The 15,528-nt window shown below is 43.1% G+C and overlaps 1 protein-coding gene across 1 annotated transcript in view; it reads right to left on the bottom strand.

The window, feature by feature from the left end:
- Positions 1-15,528, bottom strand: part of TENM4 (teneurin transmembrane protein 4) — a 375,350-nt gene that overhangs the window by 140,840 nt on the left and 218,982 nt on the right. Inside the window, exons 8-9 of the mRNA XM_023535518.1 lie at positions 6,865-6,966; positions 4,684-4,878 (exon numbers count right to left, since the gene is read on the bottom strand). Of these exons, the coding sequence (XP_023391286.1) occupies positions 4,684-4,878; positions 6,865-6,966 (297 nt within the window). The remainder of the gene's footprint in view (positions 1-4,683; positions 4,879-6,864; positions 6,967-15,528) is intronic.

Genomic DNA, 15,528 nt, shown 5'->3' with positions numbered 1-15,528 from the left:
GTCTCGTACTTTAGGGAGATAGGGGATTCCATTTATCTTGCAATTGTATGGGGAGAGTGGTGTCCTGGTGGGGTAGGGAAAACAGTGTTGATGGAGCTGCAATGAGTATAGTCAGTTTCTGCCCTATGCTGCAGAGGAAAGAGCTTAGCATTTGATCTCTGAGATCCGAGGTTCAAGGGTCACAGGGCAAAATGTACTGGTTCTATGACCACGGACAAGTTATGTACCTGCTCTGAGCTTTCATCTACAAAGCAGGTATGGTAAAATTACCTATCAGGTTGCTATGAGGACCAAATGACACTGAAGTTATTTGAAAGGGCTGTATAAGCTGTAAATTGTTGGAAAGTAGTTATTTTTCTATCTTATCAGGACATTCAGTAGCATGACTTGGGCAAACTGTGGTCAGAGCTCATTTATAATTCAGACATGCTTTTACTTTATTTATCCATTAAATTTTATACCCAGTATATTTGACTTTTGCATAAAAGGCTGGGAAGCCAGCCTGGGTATATTAGAGTTACAGACACAAATGGGCAGAGACTTTACAAATGGCAACCTTCTGGGAACAGGCTGTTTATTTTGAGGGCCTGCTTATTAAGAAAGCTCTTTAACTATTTAAGTTTTTAAAGAAATTCAACTTAAAATGACATAAATGATAAATAAGATCAGATGTCAGGAGCAACCACTTGCTAAAAATATAATAATGATAACAGAACGGCAACCGTAATAATGAATATTAATTTAGTCCCTGTCCTGTGCCATACTTTGCTACTAAACCTTTTACATACATTATTTCATTTAACCCTAACAACAACCCCTTAAGGGAGATAAAGATTACTTTGCAGATGAGGAAACTGAAGCACAGAGAGGTTAAATAACTTGCCCAAGATCACATAGTGGTAATTCAAATTTGAATCACTCTTTCCTTGTATAGATTTCTTGTTATTTCCTCTATAATCTTACTGGTTCAAAAATAGGCATACATATATGTAGACATAAGCACAAGAAATGGTTAAAAAGTAAAAAGAAAACCATGGAAAGAAATAGGGCAAAGTGGAGTTAATAAAGCCAAATGAAAGCAAAGAATCTCCTCCCCTGCAGTCTCCAGATACCATTTAATAATGGTTCAAGCATGACCTGTTGGAGTGCCTGGTAATTAAAAATAATAAAAATAATAATAGTGATAAATTTTCATGACTGACCTCAGATCTCAAAAGGATTATTCCAGCCCATTAGGTTACTGTGATAATTCCCTAGATTCAGAGAGTTTTCCAATTTGACAGGATATGAGTCAGCAATTTCTATCCCAAGGCCTATAAAGGTATTTCCCGTTCTGTGAATGCCTGACCCCAGCTCTGGGTTGAAGCTGTCTCTGAGGTGGCCTCCAGGTTGAATCTATAAATCTGCACCATTAGTGAGCAAGCTGAGAGGGTGCCAAGTTTAGCAAGGGGCCCTTGGCATCACAGTCCTGTTCTTCCTCAAACACAGTAATTCTGACAGGGACCCAGGAACTAGCAGGGTAAATCCCACACTCTCAGAAGATGGTTCAGTCAGGGAAAGGTCAAAAGGAACTGATAGAGAGGCTACCTCCAGGCAATTCATCATCAATTGATCATCACTTCCAAAGGTCAATTTGGTAAAGTGAGTATATTGTGAGGGAAGGTGGCTTCAGGAAACTTAAGCTGAACTGGCTGAGATTCCTTCCTGGAGAGCATTACCCCTGCTGATCCTAAACTTAGGGCCATTATCTATGCCACAGTGACACTGGTAGAGATCTTATGTAGATCTTAGGTGGATCAGCCCTCCCTTTCTGGGGGCTCTGGGGTGAGAGCAACCCTAGGCCAGAATTAACGTGGTGTCTTTCCATCATACTGGGATAGTTTCCCACATGATATTGATTTCTCAGGGAACTGCGTAATATGGGAAGAATCGGCTGGCCCAGGGTCGCGAAGCTCTGTGCTGAAGGAGTACTGGAGATCTTGGCGGGGAGGTGGGCTAAACTTCGTGTAGACAGTTTATCTGTTTTTTTTTTGTTAGAAGAGGTGCCAAATGGTTATATTTTTTCCACTGAAGAGCTTGCCATTTAAGCCAAAGATTCTGGCAGAAGCTTAGCCCATTAATGAAATGATGAGGCCTGCATGGCCATCCTGTAAACACAACTCTTTCCCCAAAATGTTCCATGCTTCAGTTACCACACAAGCTATTAAGACACTCTTTTGGTCCAAAATACAGTGTCTCTCTCTTCAATGCAAAAGGCCTAGTTGTTCTCTTCTGCCTCCGATCCCACCTCCCTCCAAGCGTCCTGATGGCAAGGTTCAGGTTTTAAAAAAATAAAGGACAGTAAACTTGAGAAGAAAGGAGAGGGAGAGAGGGAAAAAAAGTAAGCTCGTTAGCTGATGTTTTATAAACACAGTGAAACGGGTTAGAACTGAGCTGAGGGAGGAAGGGAGACAGGGCTGGGGACGGCCAAAGCCCCAGGAAACCCCCATTATAAACACAAAGACTATGCGATGATGCTTCACCAGAGAAATAGAAATAATAAAAGGAATCAGTACCAGATGGCCCTCTTCAGAAAAAAAAAAAGCAGGAGTGAAAACATTTCTTTTCAAATAGATAATGTAAGTCAGAGAGCTAAACAACTTCTTTTCTCTCCCTCTATGTCACTTTGTACTCTGGGGCACTGTCCAATACGGTGGATCTGGTCAACTCCTCCTCCTTGGCCCACACCACATGGTGGGGTTGGGAGTAGGGGTGGGACAGCCCCACAGTTTCAAGAGGAATCTCCTCTTTGTTTTTCTTTCCTTCTCAGGGTCTTCACCTCAAGTGACTAAAATGAAAAGGGGAAACAGATAAAGGTCACCACTGTCAGAATGAGAAAGCCAAGTTCCTTTGTTCTAGGGGCTGGCACGCCTCCTGTCTCAGACAGCCCAAAGTAATCCGCATCAACATTAATAGGTCTGAATCAGGACCTTCTGTCACAGTTGGGGTTTACAGACAGCCTGTCTCAGAGAGGTGATGCTTTTTAGACACTAATCTCTTCCTGTTTCCCATTCTTTTAAAATGGGCTATTATATTCTCTCATTTTCAGAGAAAACAATGACTTGAGAGGGGACTATCTATTAAATCCCAAATGGATTTACAAGACTAGCTCTCCTAGGAGCCTCTTCTACTCACTGGAGAAGGTGCTAGGGCCCTAAACAGTAAACGGTGAGAAGTAACAACTATTAGCATAATTTATAGGGTTCAAAGGCAAAATCCATCCATTTCAAAAGACCTTGGATAAAATGAATGGAGTTAAATAGGAAATGTGCTTCTGTTGCCTCCAGAACAATACTAATAAGTATAAGAGCTAACATTTATAGACCATTTACTATGTGTCAGACACTGAGTTAAGTGCTTTACATGAGACATTTAGTTTATTCCTCACAAGGGCCCCTTGAGGAAGGTCTTCCCATTTTATTGATGAGAGAACTGAGGCTAGTTAGTGGCAGAGCCAGGACTCAAACCTACATCTGATTCCAGAGTGTGCACTCTTACAAGCTAGTCTCTGTTGCTTATAAACAGGACTCCTCCTCTCAACCGGAAATCCTATGCAGCCAAGAGGAGAGAACTGGGTCAGAAGGGAGGAGACCTCGGTTGAATCCAAACCCTGCCCTCGGCTTGCTCTGTGACCATGGGGATACCACTGCCCTTCCCTGGGCCTCAGTCTCTTCATATGTGAAATAGAAAGATTTACTTATCTCGCCTGGATAGTTTTCCTGGGAAAAAAACTGATGTCACTGTTGTATCAGTAGTTTGCTTTCTAGCTTGTTTACTGTTTAGGGCCCTAGCACCTTCTCCAGTGAGTAGAAGAGGCTCCAAGGAGAGCTAGTCTTGTAAATCCTATTTGGGATTTAACAGATAGTCCCCTTTCAAGTCACCGTTTTCTCTGAAAATGAGAGAATATAATGGCCCATTTGAAAAAAAAGGTGGGTGGGGTAGGGAGGAAGAGATTAGTGTCTAAAAAGCATCGCCCCTCTGAGGCTGGCTGTCTGTAAACCCCAAGAGCGACAGGAGGTCCTGATTCAGACCTATTAATGTTGATGTGGATTACTTTGAGCTGAGACAGGAGGCGTGCCAGCCCCTATAAATACAGGCATACATTTACTTTATGAAGGAGAGGGACACACTTACGAGCATCTACGAGCCATGAACGTGAACACACATACAATAATAGTCTCGTACTTCAGGAATAGGGTGCAGATGGGCTTAATGGGGAGTAGAAAACACTTGGGCTATGGAGCCAGAAAGACTGGGCTCAAACCCAGCTCTGCTGTCTATTAGCTGTGTGACTCTGGGTGAGTCATTTGACTTTCTAAGTCTCACGTTTCCTCAATTATAAAATGAAGACGATTATCCCTCCCTACTGGGGTTTGAAGTTAAATGATACAAGGCTTCTAGCACAGAGCTTTATATACAGTAAGTGCTCAACATACAACACTTCCCTTCACTGAGTAGGACTCTAACTTGTCTGTCCTCTTCCTTTAGGTTAATTACTGTTGCTGATGGGTTCCTGGCTCAGGGGGTCGGGGGTTCACAGCACATCTCAGGAGGCTTTCTCTGCTCCCTGGATGTTCTCTCGGCCCTATGTGCTGGCCTCTATCTCAAAGCAAGCTGCTGGGGCTGCCTGTGCACATTTCTTACCTTCCTCACAGTTCTCGCCCTTGTAGCCGGGGTTGCAGATGCAGGTGCCCATGATGCAGGTGCCATGGTTGCTGCAGGCCACGTCAATACACTGGTTGGTGGGCACATCGCACTCGGCGCCCTTCCAGCCACTGTGGCACAGGCACCTGCCCTTCATGTACTGGCCGTTCCCACTACAGAGCACGGGGCAGGAGGCTGGGGAGACAGCAAGGGAAGCCTGGCATGAGTGAACACTCAGCGTACTCCACCAGCCTTTGTCCCTTTTCTCCCCTTGGCCTGCTGTCTTGACCAAGGGCCTCAAGTGCTATGCTACAATTCCCAAGTGTGCACATCTGTCTGTTTCTCTTGTTTTATTTCATTCCAGTATAAACACATCTGGAATTATAGGTGAAAGTGTGCCGTGCAGGGCCTGGTGGAGTTGGTTCCCACTGAATGCTGCTTTTCCTCATCCCCACTCCCATTACAGATGCAGCATGGTGGTGGCCAGAATTCTTTGATAAGAAGCTTCAATCTGTTCCTTGGACTCTCTGGAAAAGATAGTGGCGGGGCCTCCTCCTGCCTGCCCCGAATCCCTCCTCCAGTGTTCTCTTCCTAATGACACTCCATTTTGCTTCCCCACACCTCAACTGCAGCACCACTTACCACTGTCTTTAACCCGGAGGATCTCAGTATATCTTGCCTTTCAGGACTCTGCTCAAGCCCCATACACCACTGGCCCCCATAAGAGAATAGCTAAGCCCAACTTAGTTCTTTAAAAAGTATTATGTTTCCATTCTGCCTCTTAGCATAAAGGGTTTTGTGATCATCTGTATGAAGGACACTATATAAAAATAAATTATACTGCTTTGTGCTGTAAGTACCTACCAGCCTTACTGAGATTCAATAAACCTGTTTTATATATGACTCTTAACTTTAAGTGCATATGGGATGAGACGGTAATTCTTGTTAGAGGGAATGACTCATCTCTTCTCTCTGTACCACCTTCTCCTGGCCCCCACCTGGCATCTTCTCTTTTGAAAGCACTCGGCAGGTAATCGCTGTGCTTCCTCAGGGCTGCTGGCTCTGCTGCCTCAAACCAAGTCTATTTCACGTTAGAAGGAATAAACAAGATCCCCAAGGCAGTGTCAGATCACTGTATTTGCAGGGTGCTGTTTCTTCAGCCTGGAAAGCCAACTCTGCCTTCCACTGATGAACAATTACTCAAGTATCAGGTCTCAGTTCCAATGTCATCTCATCTGGGGAGCCTTTCCTGGTCCTCATCCTGTCTAAGCTAAGGGTGCTGCTCCCTTTCACTCTGATAGGTGCTTCCTGTATGTGACCTTGCTGCAGTGTTTTACTTCTTAGGAACTGCTTTGTAATCATCTATTTTGTCTGTCTCCCACATTGAAAATTCCTGGGCTTGGGACTGGCTCAGTGTTGTAACCTCAGTGTTCAGTACAGGGCCAGGCACTAAAGGGCACTAACCAATGCCTGCTGAATGAGTAAAGAGGTGGAAGAACCAAATGAAGTGGCCATTTTAGTTTTCCCAAAGGGAGTGCCAAATTCTCAGGACTACAGATATCCTTTGGCATTTTCCTTAATTCTTCCAGGACAGAAATGAAGGTCAAATGGATAGGGTAGATCATGGGCAGCCTTTAAACTATTGCAGCTATGGTATCTGTATGTGCTCAAATCTGAAGCAACATTAGGGTCCTGCGTGGAGAAGCAGTCTCACCTCCCAAGCCCCTCCTCCGTGGTGGTCTCAGCCATGAATCTGCCTGTACTAGTAGAAGGCAGTAATGGAAAAACCACAGGGCCAGGGAGAAACCATGCTAGCTGAAGACGAACCCCAAAGATGCTTGGCAAAGGGCGATCACTCTTTTAAGAGGAAATCAACTTTTAAAAGAACCCCCATGCCACTCCCTCTGCCTCCGCAGTGGGGCATAAAGTTCACCGTGGCTGCTCCTGTAAAGGCCCTTCCTTTCTGACCTCCCCAGTCATGCACATGAGGGTCACAATGGCTAAGGCCGTGGCTCTGCCTGCAGACCTCTCTCTCAGGGCTTCTGAAGAATGCCCTTGGGAGCCCTTCTCTCGAGAGTCAGGAGGTGGCCCAGAGTTCAGCACTTGCTCTGAGAAGTGGAACCTGAGTGGCCCGAGGGGCCCGGGGTGTGGAAATCACAGGCCCACACGTGGAACTCTCACCTCTGCCACAGTCAGGGCCCAGGAAGCCCAGGAAGCAGTGGCAGGTCCCAGAGATGCAGTCGCCGTTGCCATAGCAGTTGCTGGGACAGTTATCCACCGATTCTGGGGGAGAAAAGAGAAGAAATGCTGAAAACAAACTTTTTTACCCAAGCAGAGGGCCTAGGAATCAAGCCTCAGGTTAACTGGGACCCACATATTTGAGCTCTTCTGGCCCAATCACTGAAAGGAATTGAGTTAAAAATTACACGTTATTTTTATTCTTACTGAGGTACATCTTAACCGATATTAAGAGACATGTTCTGGAAAATGTCTGCCCGAACCAACTTTTCATAAATCAAATTTGTACCTTGAAATACATTTTTTTAGCTAAAAACTTTGGGAAAAAACAGTATAACCTGTTAGCGGCGGTTATCTTTGGAAGCTAGGTTATGGTGTGATTCCTGTGGTCTCCTTTACACTTTCCTGTGTTTGACATTTTTTGTGCGTTTTATATTTTTCTCATAATGGGTTGGTATTCTACGAATGTTTCGTAAAGCTCCTGAGCATCTGTATATCTGTCTTCTTCCACCTCTGACTTATCGGCCAGGTCGTCACCATCTCTCGTGAGGCTAACACAACAGCCTCATGGCTGGCCTCTCAGCTTCTTCTCTTGTTCTCTCCCCACCTGGATTCATTCACCGCCCAGCAGTCTAAATGATGTCTCTGCAATAAATCTGATGCTGTCATTCATTCCCTTACTTAAAACCCTTCAATGCCTCTCCATTTGCAAAAATGAAAAAAATCCAAGCTCTTTTAAAAGGCATAGGGATTTTCTTTCAGATTCCATTTGCCCCATCAGCATCTGCTATCATGCTTACCTTTGCAAGGATATTACTTTCTCCAACTCTCCCTAATACTTTGGTCTTATCCATGTGACATGTCAAGGAAATATAGAATTCATTTAAGAAAGATTTTAGTTAAAAATTCATCAGTGTTTTATAACTCTAGTTAGTAAACCCATTAGTTAGAAAATCCGTTTATTCGCAACAGCCCACTTCTCAATAATGCTGGATGTAGAATAAAGGAAAGAAGCCATGATAGAGTAAGTGCCTTTCTTTGTGCCATGTATTTCCACAAAGTTTGTCTCATTTCACTGTCATGAAATCTACATGAATATATTGTTATAACTATTTCTCGCAAGCACGCAAAAGGTGGCTGAGAGATGAAGTGACTTGCTGAAGGCTACAAAGATACTATGTTGTGGAGCTAGGATTTGAATCCAGGCCTCTGGACTGCGAACCTGGTGTTCTTCAATGATATTATGCTATCTGGACCTTAAAGGAACTTAATCCACAGCGGATGCCAGAAGAATGAGTGAGGTAACAGATCTGTGGGATGGTGAGGCCAGTTCTGAAGACAGCAGAGGAGCCAGTTAAAAGGCAGAGAATTCTAGAACTTTCAGAGTCTAAGGAAACCCGAGACCATCTAGCCCAATGCTCTCATTTAATAGAGAAAGAAACTGAGACCCAAAGGAAGGGCAGTGACTTGCCCAAGGTCTCAGAGTGAGTTAGCAGAGTCAGAGTTGAAAGTAGAGAAAAAGGCTAATAAGGAAGGACAGAGTTAAGGATTTAACCTGTTGTCTTAGCTCACAACTATAAGTCATGAAGCCAAGACTAAGGCCTCTATTAAATGAGACGTTGCTATTTAAGATATGAGTTTTGCCCACAAGAAATTTGCAGCCTAACTGGGAGAACAAGATAACATTGCCACTTGGGCAGCAGCTAGTGCATGGAAAAACTCTGCTTAGAGTTAAGGAGAACTGTTTTTGAGGTCCATTACTCTTATACCATGCAGGATAACCTAAAGCAACTTCATCTCATCTCTGGGTCTCACCTTCCTTCTATGTTAAATGAAGGTGATGACAGAGATGACACCTAGGACTGCTTCCTATTCTAAAATTCTATGAGTTATAATTATGAAAGCAGCCATGCAGAAACGGCATCCAGACAAGGGCATTAAGCCTTAAATTCAGCAATGCACTTAACTGCAGCCAGTGCAATGACAGCTGATATGGGGGGCAAAACCAGCAGAGGAAAGGCTTCTCAGAGGAAGTGGGCTTGAAGAATGGCCTGGGTATGGATACATGAGGGGGAAGGTGGGGAGATGGTGAGGAATTCATAGCATGGTGTACTTCCCAGACAGGTTTTTTCCCAGTTGTCTGCCATTATCAACTTGGAAACTACTTAAAAAGTTTAGGAAAAGGGTTCAAATGTGTGGTTCCTTTTGTGAGTGGGTGGGACATTCCACTCACTCTATGTTGTTCTTCTGCTAACATGAATAGTGTTTTACACTATCACAGAGTTAAGGACAAGAGGGTCTACTATAGCGTGTGTTCTCATTTTAGGGCCAAGTGGGCTGTGTCTTGGTAGAGTGAAGAATCCATGTTCTTAATACCTTTAAGTTAGAAGTGGCTTCCTAAATACTTTTTTTTTTTTTTTTGGTAAAGAATAGCTTAGGAAATTTTATTTTGAATGGTTTTTTAAAAATAAAAAAAAACTGAGTAAGGTTTAAGGCAAGATTATGTTCACTTTCAACTTTCAGCTACTAGCTAATGGCACAAATGGAGGGTGGGTTCCACCTGCAGTATTCCAGGGGTACAGGACAGAAAGGCAGAAGGCCTGGCCTCCAGGTCTTGTTCTGCTACTGAATGGCTACAGGGTGTTGGCAATGCCACGTCATCTTTCTGTACTAGTTTCCTCACCCTTGCACTTGCTCTCCCATTCTTTCCTCCTTGGCAACTTCTATTCCCTCTTTCAAATCCACTTCAAATGTCACCTCCTCTAACAAGCCCTTCCTTAAACAGGCTAAGTTACTCCAGGACTCTCTTTCTTTCACTCCTATTAAAGCACCAAATAGTCTCCATTGTTGACTGTGAACTTGCTGGGGCCAGAAAATGAATTTCGTCATTTATGTATTTGCCCTGGTATCTAGTCCTTAGAAAGGTCTTAATAAACATTTATCGCTATCATTGAACAAATTCAACTGGATAATCTCAGAGATGTCTCCCAGATCTAAAATTCTATGGTTCAGTCCTTCTCAAAACCAGTGGTATAAAATTATCTCCTAATAAAATTACTATAATTATCAGTTGCATTTTTAACGGGATCAACTGCAGATAAATGTTACACATTTTCTAGATTTTGATTTAAGCCTGCAAGATACACACCTGTTAATCATCTACCAAAAAGCCTTCTTCAGAGTGAAAAAGTGAGGAAAGTCTTTTCTGTGACTGAGTATAGTGTTGATTGCTAAATCCGATAGTAGGGAAGGCTGTTTGTTATAAAACTTACCCAGGCTGTTGGTTTTAGGGGAGGCAGAAGTTTTAGGAGACACGGAATAATTTTATGATAGCAACAGGGAAGTAGAAGAGAGACATTTGGAGAAAATTTCCTTTTGATGAAATGTTTATGTATATAGTTTTCCTTCCACTTGGAAAGATTTCAACTACTTGGGGTCCACCTGGGATCCCACAAATAACGAGTCCCCACTGACCAGATATCTCTATGCTAAATGCTATTGCATAAAGAGAAGTGTGAACTTTACTCAATAAATGTGTTGCTATGTTTCCAATTAGTGTTTGGTGAATTTCTTCCCGCTTTTGGTCCTTCCTGCTTTGCTCATGTTCAAACTGCAGCTGCCTTCACTTTGCAGAAGGTAGATCTGCTCAAATCTAAGTTAAAAATTCAGCTGCCTATAAAAAATACTGATTTTTATAACAGGGTGTGTGTCGTATTGGAAAACAGGGGCCTTTTCTCCTAGGTTTTTTTCTATCACAGCAGTGGGTTCTTCTAGGAAATTTGATTTTCAGGAACTTGTCTTTCCTTCCATCCATATTGGAATGCAGAGTTTAAATGTTTCTCTGGACATGTGCTGTGAATGGATGTGTTCTCTGGATGTTGAACAAAATATTGCTGGAACTACAAAGGGGCACCTGCAGAAGGGAGAAAAGGCAATAACGCTCCTCCCTGGAGGAGACATGGGAGACAGGAAACCACAGAGGTCTTGGTAAACCCATTGCAGTGCCTCATTTTCTGCTCGCCATCATTTTTCTAGAAACAAATCATTAGCATCACCGTGTCAAGGTGAAAGGATCACAGTTGATAAGTATGTCCTCCTGGATCCAGGAAAAGCCTGCCTTCATTTGCCACCTTTTGCTTCTCTGTTTTGAAATCCCAAAGCCTCATTTTATGGGAAACAAGGAGAGATCACAGAGGAAATCCTGCCTGGATGAGGATGGCTAGACAGCCTAATTGCCTACTGGACTTGTTTCACAGGGGCAGTTATGAAAAGAGGCTCTTCTCCATGAGCTCCCATGACAAGGGCACACCTGCCTTGTGCCCTGGTCAGAGGAGCTACGCCTCTGTTGTCATTGGGTCCTGATATTGAATTCTAGCACCAAAGACTGAGGGAACCAGCTGTGAGTAAGGCTGGAGTTCACTAACCATCCTTGGTCTCTTCTCTTTTCTGCTCATCCAGCACTTATCCCTCCCTCCCAGCTCCTCCTTTTGTTCTCCCCTGTGATGTGTCCCAGCTAACAGAAGCTTGTGTTTAATACTTATAACTTCTTCCTTTGATTTTCTTGTCTCTCTTTAAGTTGTAAAAGTGGATGCTGGCATCTTTTGGGGAGAACTTGTTTGAGGAACCAAAGTCTACTCTCTGATGCCTCATTTTGGCTTCTCTGTAGGATGGATGCTAATGCTTCAGGCAAAAAGGAGAGAACTTGCACTCTAGGACAGCCAACTAGATGACTGGATGCATCACCTTGACTACAGCTAGTGACATTTATACTTTAGGTTACATCTATTATATTCTCTTTGATCCTGAAGGAGGATTGGGTTTATTATTGGCAACCAAAAGAGGAGTGGGAGACAAACTTGATAGCATAGTTGGGATTTCATTTTTATAGCAACTCAAAGTTGAGAGAAGACTCTAACAGAGACCTTCTCATTCCCTTAGATGGAACAGTGAAAATGTCAAATATTCTCATTCCTTATAATAATTACAAGAAATATGTACCTTTACTACCATTTTACAGTCTCAGGTGAAGACTGAGAGCTGAAGTCACTTTCTTAAGGTCATAGCCATAAGGGCAAACTTGGTGAACCAAGTTCTATCTGAAGCCAAAGTTTGTGGTATATGGTCTGGACCAAAGTCTGGGCTCTGAAGTCAGGCTGCCTCTTACTTGAGATGTGCCCGTTGGACAAGCGATTTCTAAACATCAGTTTCCTCATGTGTGAAATGGGGTTAGTAATAGCACTTCAGATGGTTAATTAGAAGAGCAAATTGTATAGCACTGAGCATGTAAAGAGGTTTGCCCAGGACTTAGCACAGTTGGTATTTTGATTTTAGGAAAGGGTCACACATGCCTTCCATTTGTGAACCAACGCAATATACTAACTTGGTCTAATGAATCCAAACCAGGCAATGTGGGTCTCTGGGGGTAAACACACACACACACACACACACACACACACACACGCACTACACAGAAAGTCCTCAGAGTTAAAATGGGAAAGTAAACAAGCCCTGTGCTGAATGTGAAGAAGGCAGGGTGTTTGGGTAAACTCCCTCCTGGGGAAAAGCACTGTCAAAGCAAATTAAACCTGTTGTCTCCCAGAAGCCCAAACACAGGCGGATTTGTGCCAACATCTCAAAGAACTTTTTTTCCCTCTGCACTCTAGATTGGCAGTGGGCAGGTGTCAGGTGCTAGAAAGCTGTTCCATGGCCCGTGAGGTGTCAGTCCCTGTAGGTGCCCCAGCTTTCCCTGCAGATGATGGAATTCAAAGGCCTTCAGACTGCAACAGTATAGGCCAATGCAATGACAAAAATTTGACAAAGCCCCTGACAACCTGGGCTAGAAGCTAGTTCTGCACTGGCATTTGAACTGGGAGATCTGTTTTCAATCATATCCAGAAGTTTACCAACCACTATTAAAAGCAGCTCTTAGGAGGGGTCTAGGAAAAAGATTATTCCCTTGATTACACTCAGTCTTGGTTCTTTGTTAATAATTTATTTGGGGGCAAACCAAATTTTACCGATGAGACTGTGAGCTCCTTGAAGACAAGCATCACGTCTGGTTCTCCAAACATATAAAGCAAGTTCTTAATAATATTTGTTGTTGAGAGACTAAGCAGGAATACAAGATGGAAATGAAATGGAAGATAGAGGTCAGGGCAGTAGGCATGACACAACTGTCAGATTCAGGAGACTAGTTGGTGGCCAAACAAGACTATTGTTTCCTTGTCCTATACATTTAGATGTATAATGCCGAGAATGAAGGGAGTGATAAGAGGTTAGGTTTTGTATTGTATTCTCACACTATATTTGGAGTTTAGTGGTTCGCATCTGGGAGCCACATTGAAGAGACTGATAAGATAAACTGGAACTTGTTCATCAAAGAGCAACCAGAAGGATGAGAGAATTGAAACCACATTGCAAATAAAGAATTCTTGAAGGAGTTAGGAATTTAGCTTACCAAGGGAGTATGACCTCTATTTTAAAATATCTGATGGGTTGATATGTGAAATAAGCATAAGACTTTTATTTTGTGGCTCTCATTGGTTGACCTAGGTCCAATGAGTAAGGACTAGAGTCCTTAGAAAAGGGACTTGTTTCAAAGGAAAAGCATTTTGTAAGAGTCAGAGCTGAATACCACTTACTATGTTGGGTTATATTCTGTTGATGTGTCTGTATGTGTCCAAATATTGTAAACTTCTTGAGGGAAGGAAATGTGTTATTCACCTCTGAATCTGTAGTAAATAGTATCATTCTTGACTCAAAGCAGGTATTAAATGAACGTTTGTTGGATGAATGACTAAATGAATGGACTAGGTAACCTATAAGGTCATACATTTTCACCCACTGGCTATATTCAAGAAGAGGGTGAATTAATGACCAGAGGGATATTGCAGGGATTGAAGATAAACTGTATGGAATCTCCCAAACCTGAAATCTTGCAATTCTATGAGTCGTGGTGTAAGGGAACATGCCTGGACTGTATCTAGAGATGGGTTCTACCCTTCTCCTGCCACCAGCTTGTTAGGTGACCTTGGCCTAGTCTCTTTCAGGGACTTTCTTTTCATCTATAAAATTCATTAAATTTATTCGACGAGAATTTACTGAACATCTACTCTGGCTCAGGAAGTGTTCCAGTGAAGCAACCCGCTGAGGTGATCTTTCAGATCTAACATCCAGTAATCTAATGAATCAAACCAAATTGTCAGTACTTAGAAAACTACAAAACAGATTAAAAGGCTTTGATCATCATCATGTTTAAGGCCTGAGGGAGAAAAAGGAAGTTGGTTGTTTAAGGGTAGATTCCAACTTTTCAAACCTCCCTGCTGTGTCCTCAGATAACGAGCATCACGTTATCATCTCTCATGTGAAAGGAGTCTCCAGCAAGTCACCAGGCCGAGTATGCAGGGACAGGACTAGAGAGCAGGCGGCTTGCTGGCTGCTTCTGGCAAAGAGCTCTCACATCTTTTCCTAGGGCTGTTGGCAACAGCTTTCACAGATGTCGGAGTCCCCACAGTTGGCTCTGGTTCTGCTGCCTTTCCCAGAGAAGCTGCACATGCATCGTCTCCTTTCACGCCCTGTGAGTGGGTGCTGGAGAGGCCACTGAGACACACACATCAAATGGTGATGAGACTAACAGGCGCTACGCCGTTTAAGAGCATAAGCGTTTTCAAAGGAGAGGTGCTGCTCACACGTTTGGAGATGCTTTCTCCTCCATTATAGCTTCATCGATCCTTCACCCAGAGCTCCTTCTGAGGAGCACTCCTCCCCAGTCTAGGAGATCCTCCACTATGCCACTACTGCCAGTCCAATGAGAACACATGCTGGTCCCACTTTTTAGTCTCTGACAGAGTGAAGACTACAAAAAGGATGCCGCCAGTATCAGGAAATCCCAAATAGGACCTATTTTGGTTTTGCTAATTGAAATTCTGGTTTTAAAACACACCTACTAGCATTTAAATTCAAAATGCAGTTCTGGCCACTCACAACTGTATCATACTTGGACAATGAGCGTGATCCATTTACTCATCGTCATTCATTCATTCAAACAAGTCTCTGTTGACTCGACTGTGCTGATGCCATCAGGGGGACCACAGTGTGATCCTTGTCCTCAAGGAGCAGGAATGGGCTTTAGGCTTTGGAGTCGGGCATATCTGAATCTAAATTTCATCTCTTACTTCTAGGGGTGAGACTTAGAGTAAGTCATTGTATCTGAGGTCTCAGTTTACTTATCTATGAAATGAGAAAACCACTTGTCTTACACCCTTGTTGTGAAGATTAAATAAAATCCCTATACATGTATGATTATATGTGTGTCTATGTGTATGCATATGTATGTGTACACAGAAGGTGCTCAGGAAATGTTGATTTATAGTTTGTTTTAGTTTCAGGATAGTTTCAGTGTTTTTCAAATTTTAGCCTGTGTCAGTCCCCTGAAGAGCTTGTTAAAACATGGATTGCTGGGCCCGACTCCCAGAGTTTCTGATTTAATAGGTCTGGGGCAGAGTCCTAGATGATGATGATGCCTTTGGTCTGGGTACCACTTTGAGAACCACTGGTCTGGAAAAGAGGCTGAGACTTTACACACAGGTCTGTCAAAACAAGCCAGAG

Source organism: Pteropus vampyrus, unplaced genomic scaffold (genome assembly GCF_000151845.1).
Source record: "Pteropus vampyrus isolate Shadow unplaced genomic scaffold, Pvam_2.0 Scaffold141, whole genome shotgun sequence".
Taxonomy (NCBI): domain Eukaryota; kingdom Metazoa; phylum Chordata; class Mammalia; order Chiroptera; family Pteropodidae; genus Pteropus; species Pteropus vampyrus.
This window is presented reverse-complemented; position numbering and strand designations above follow the sequence as displayed.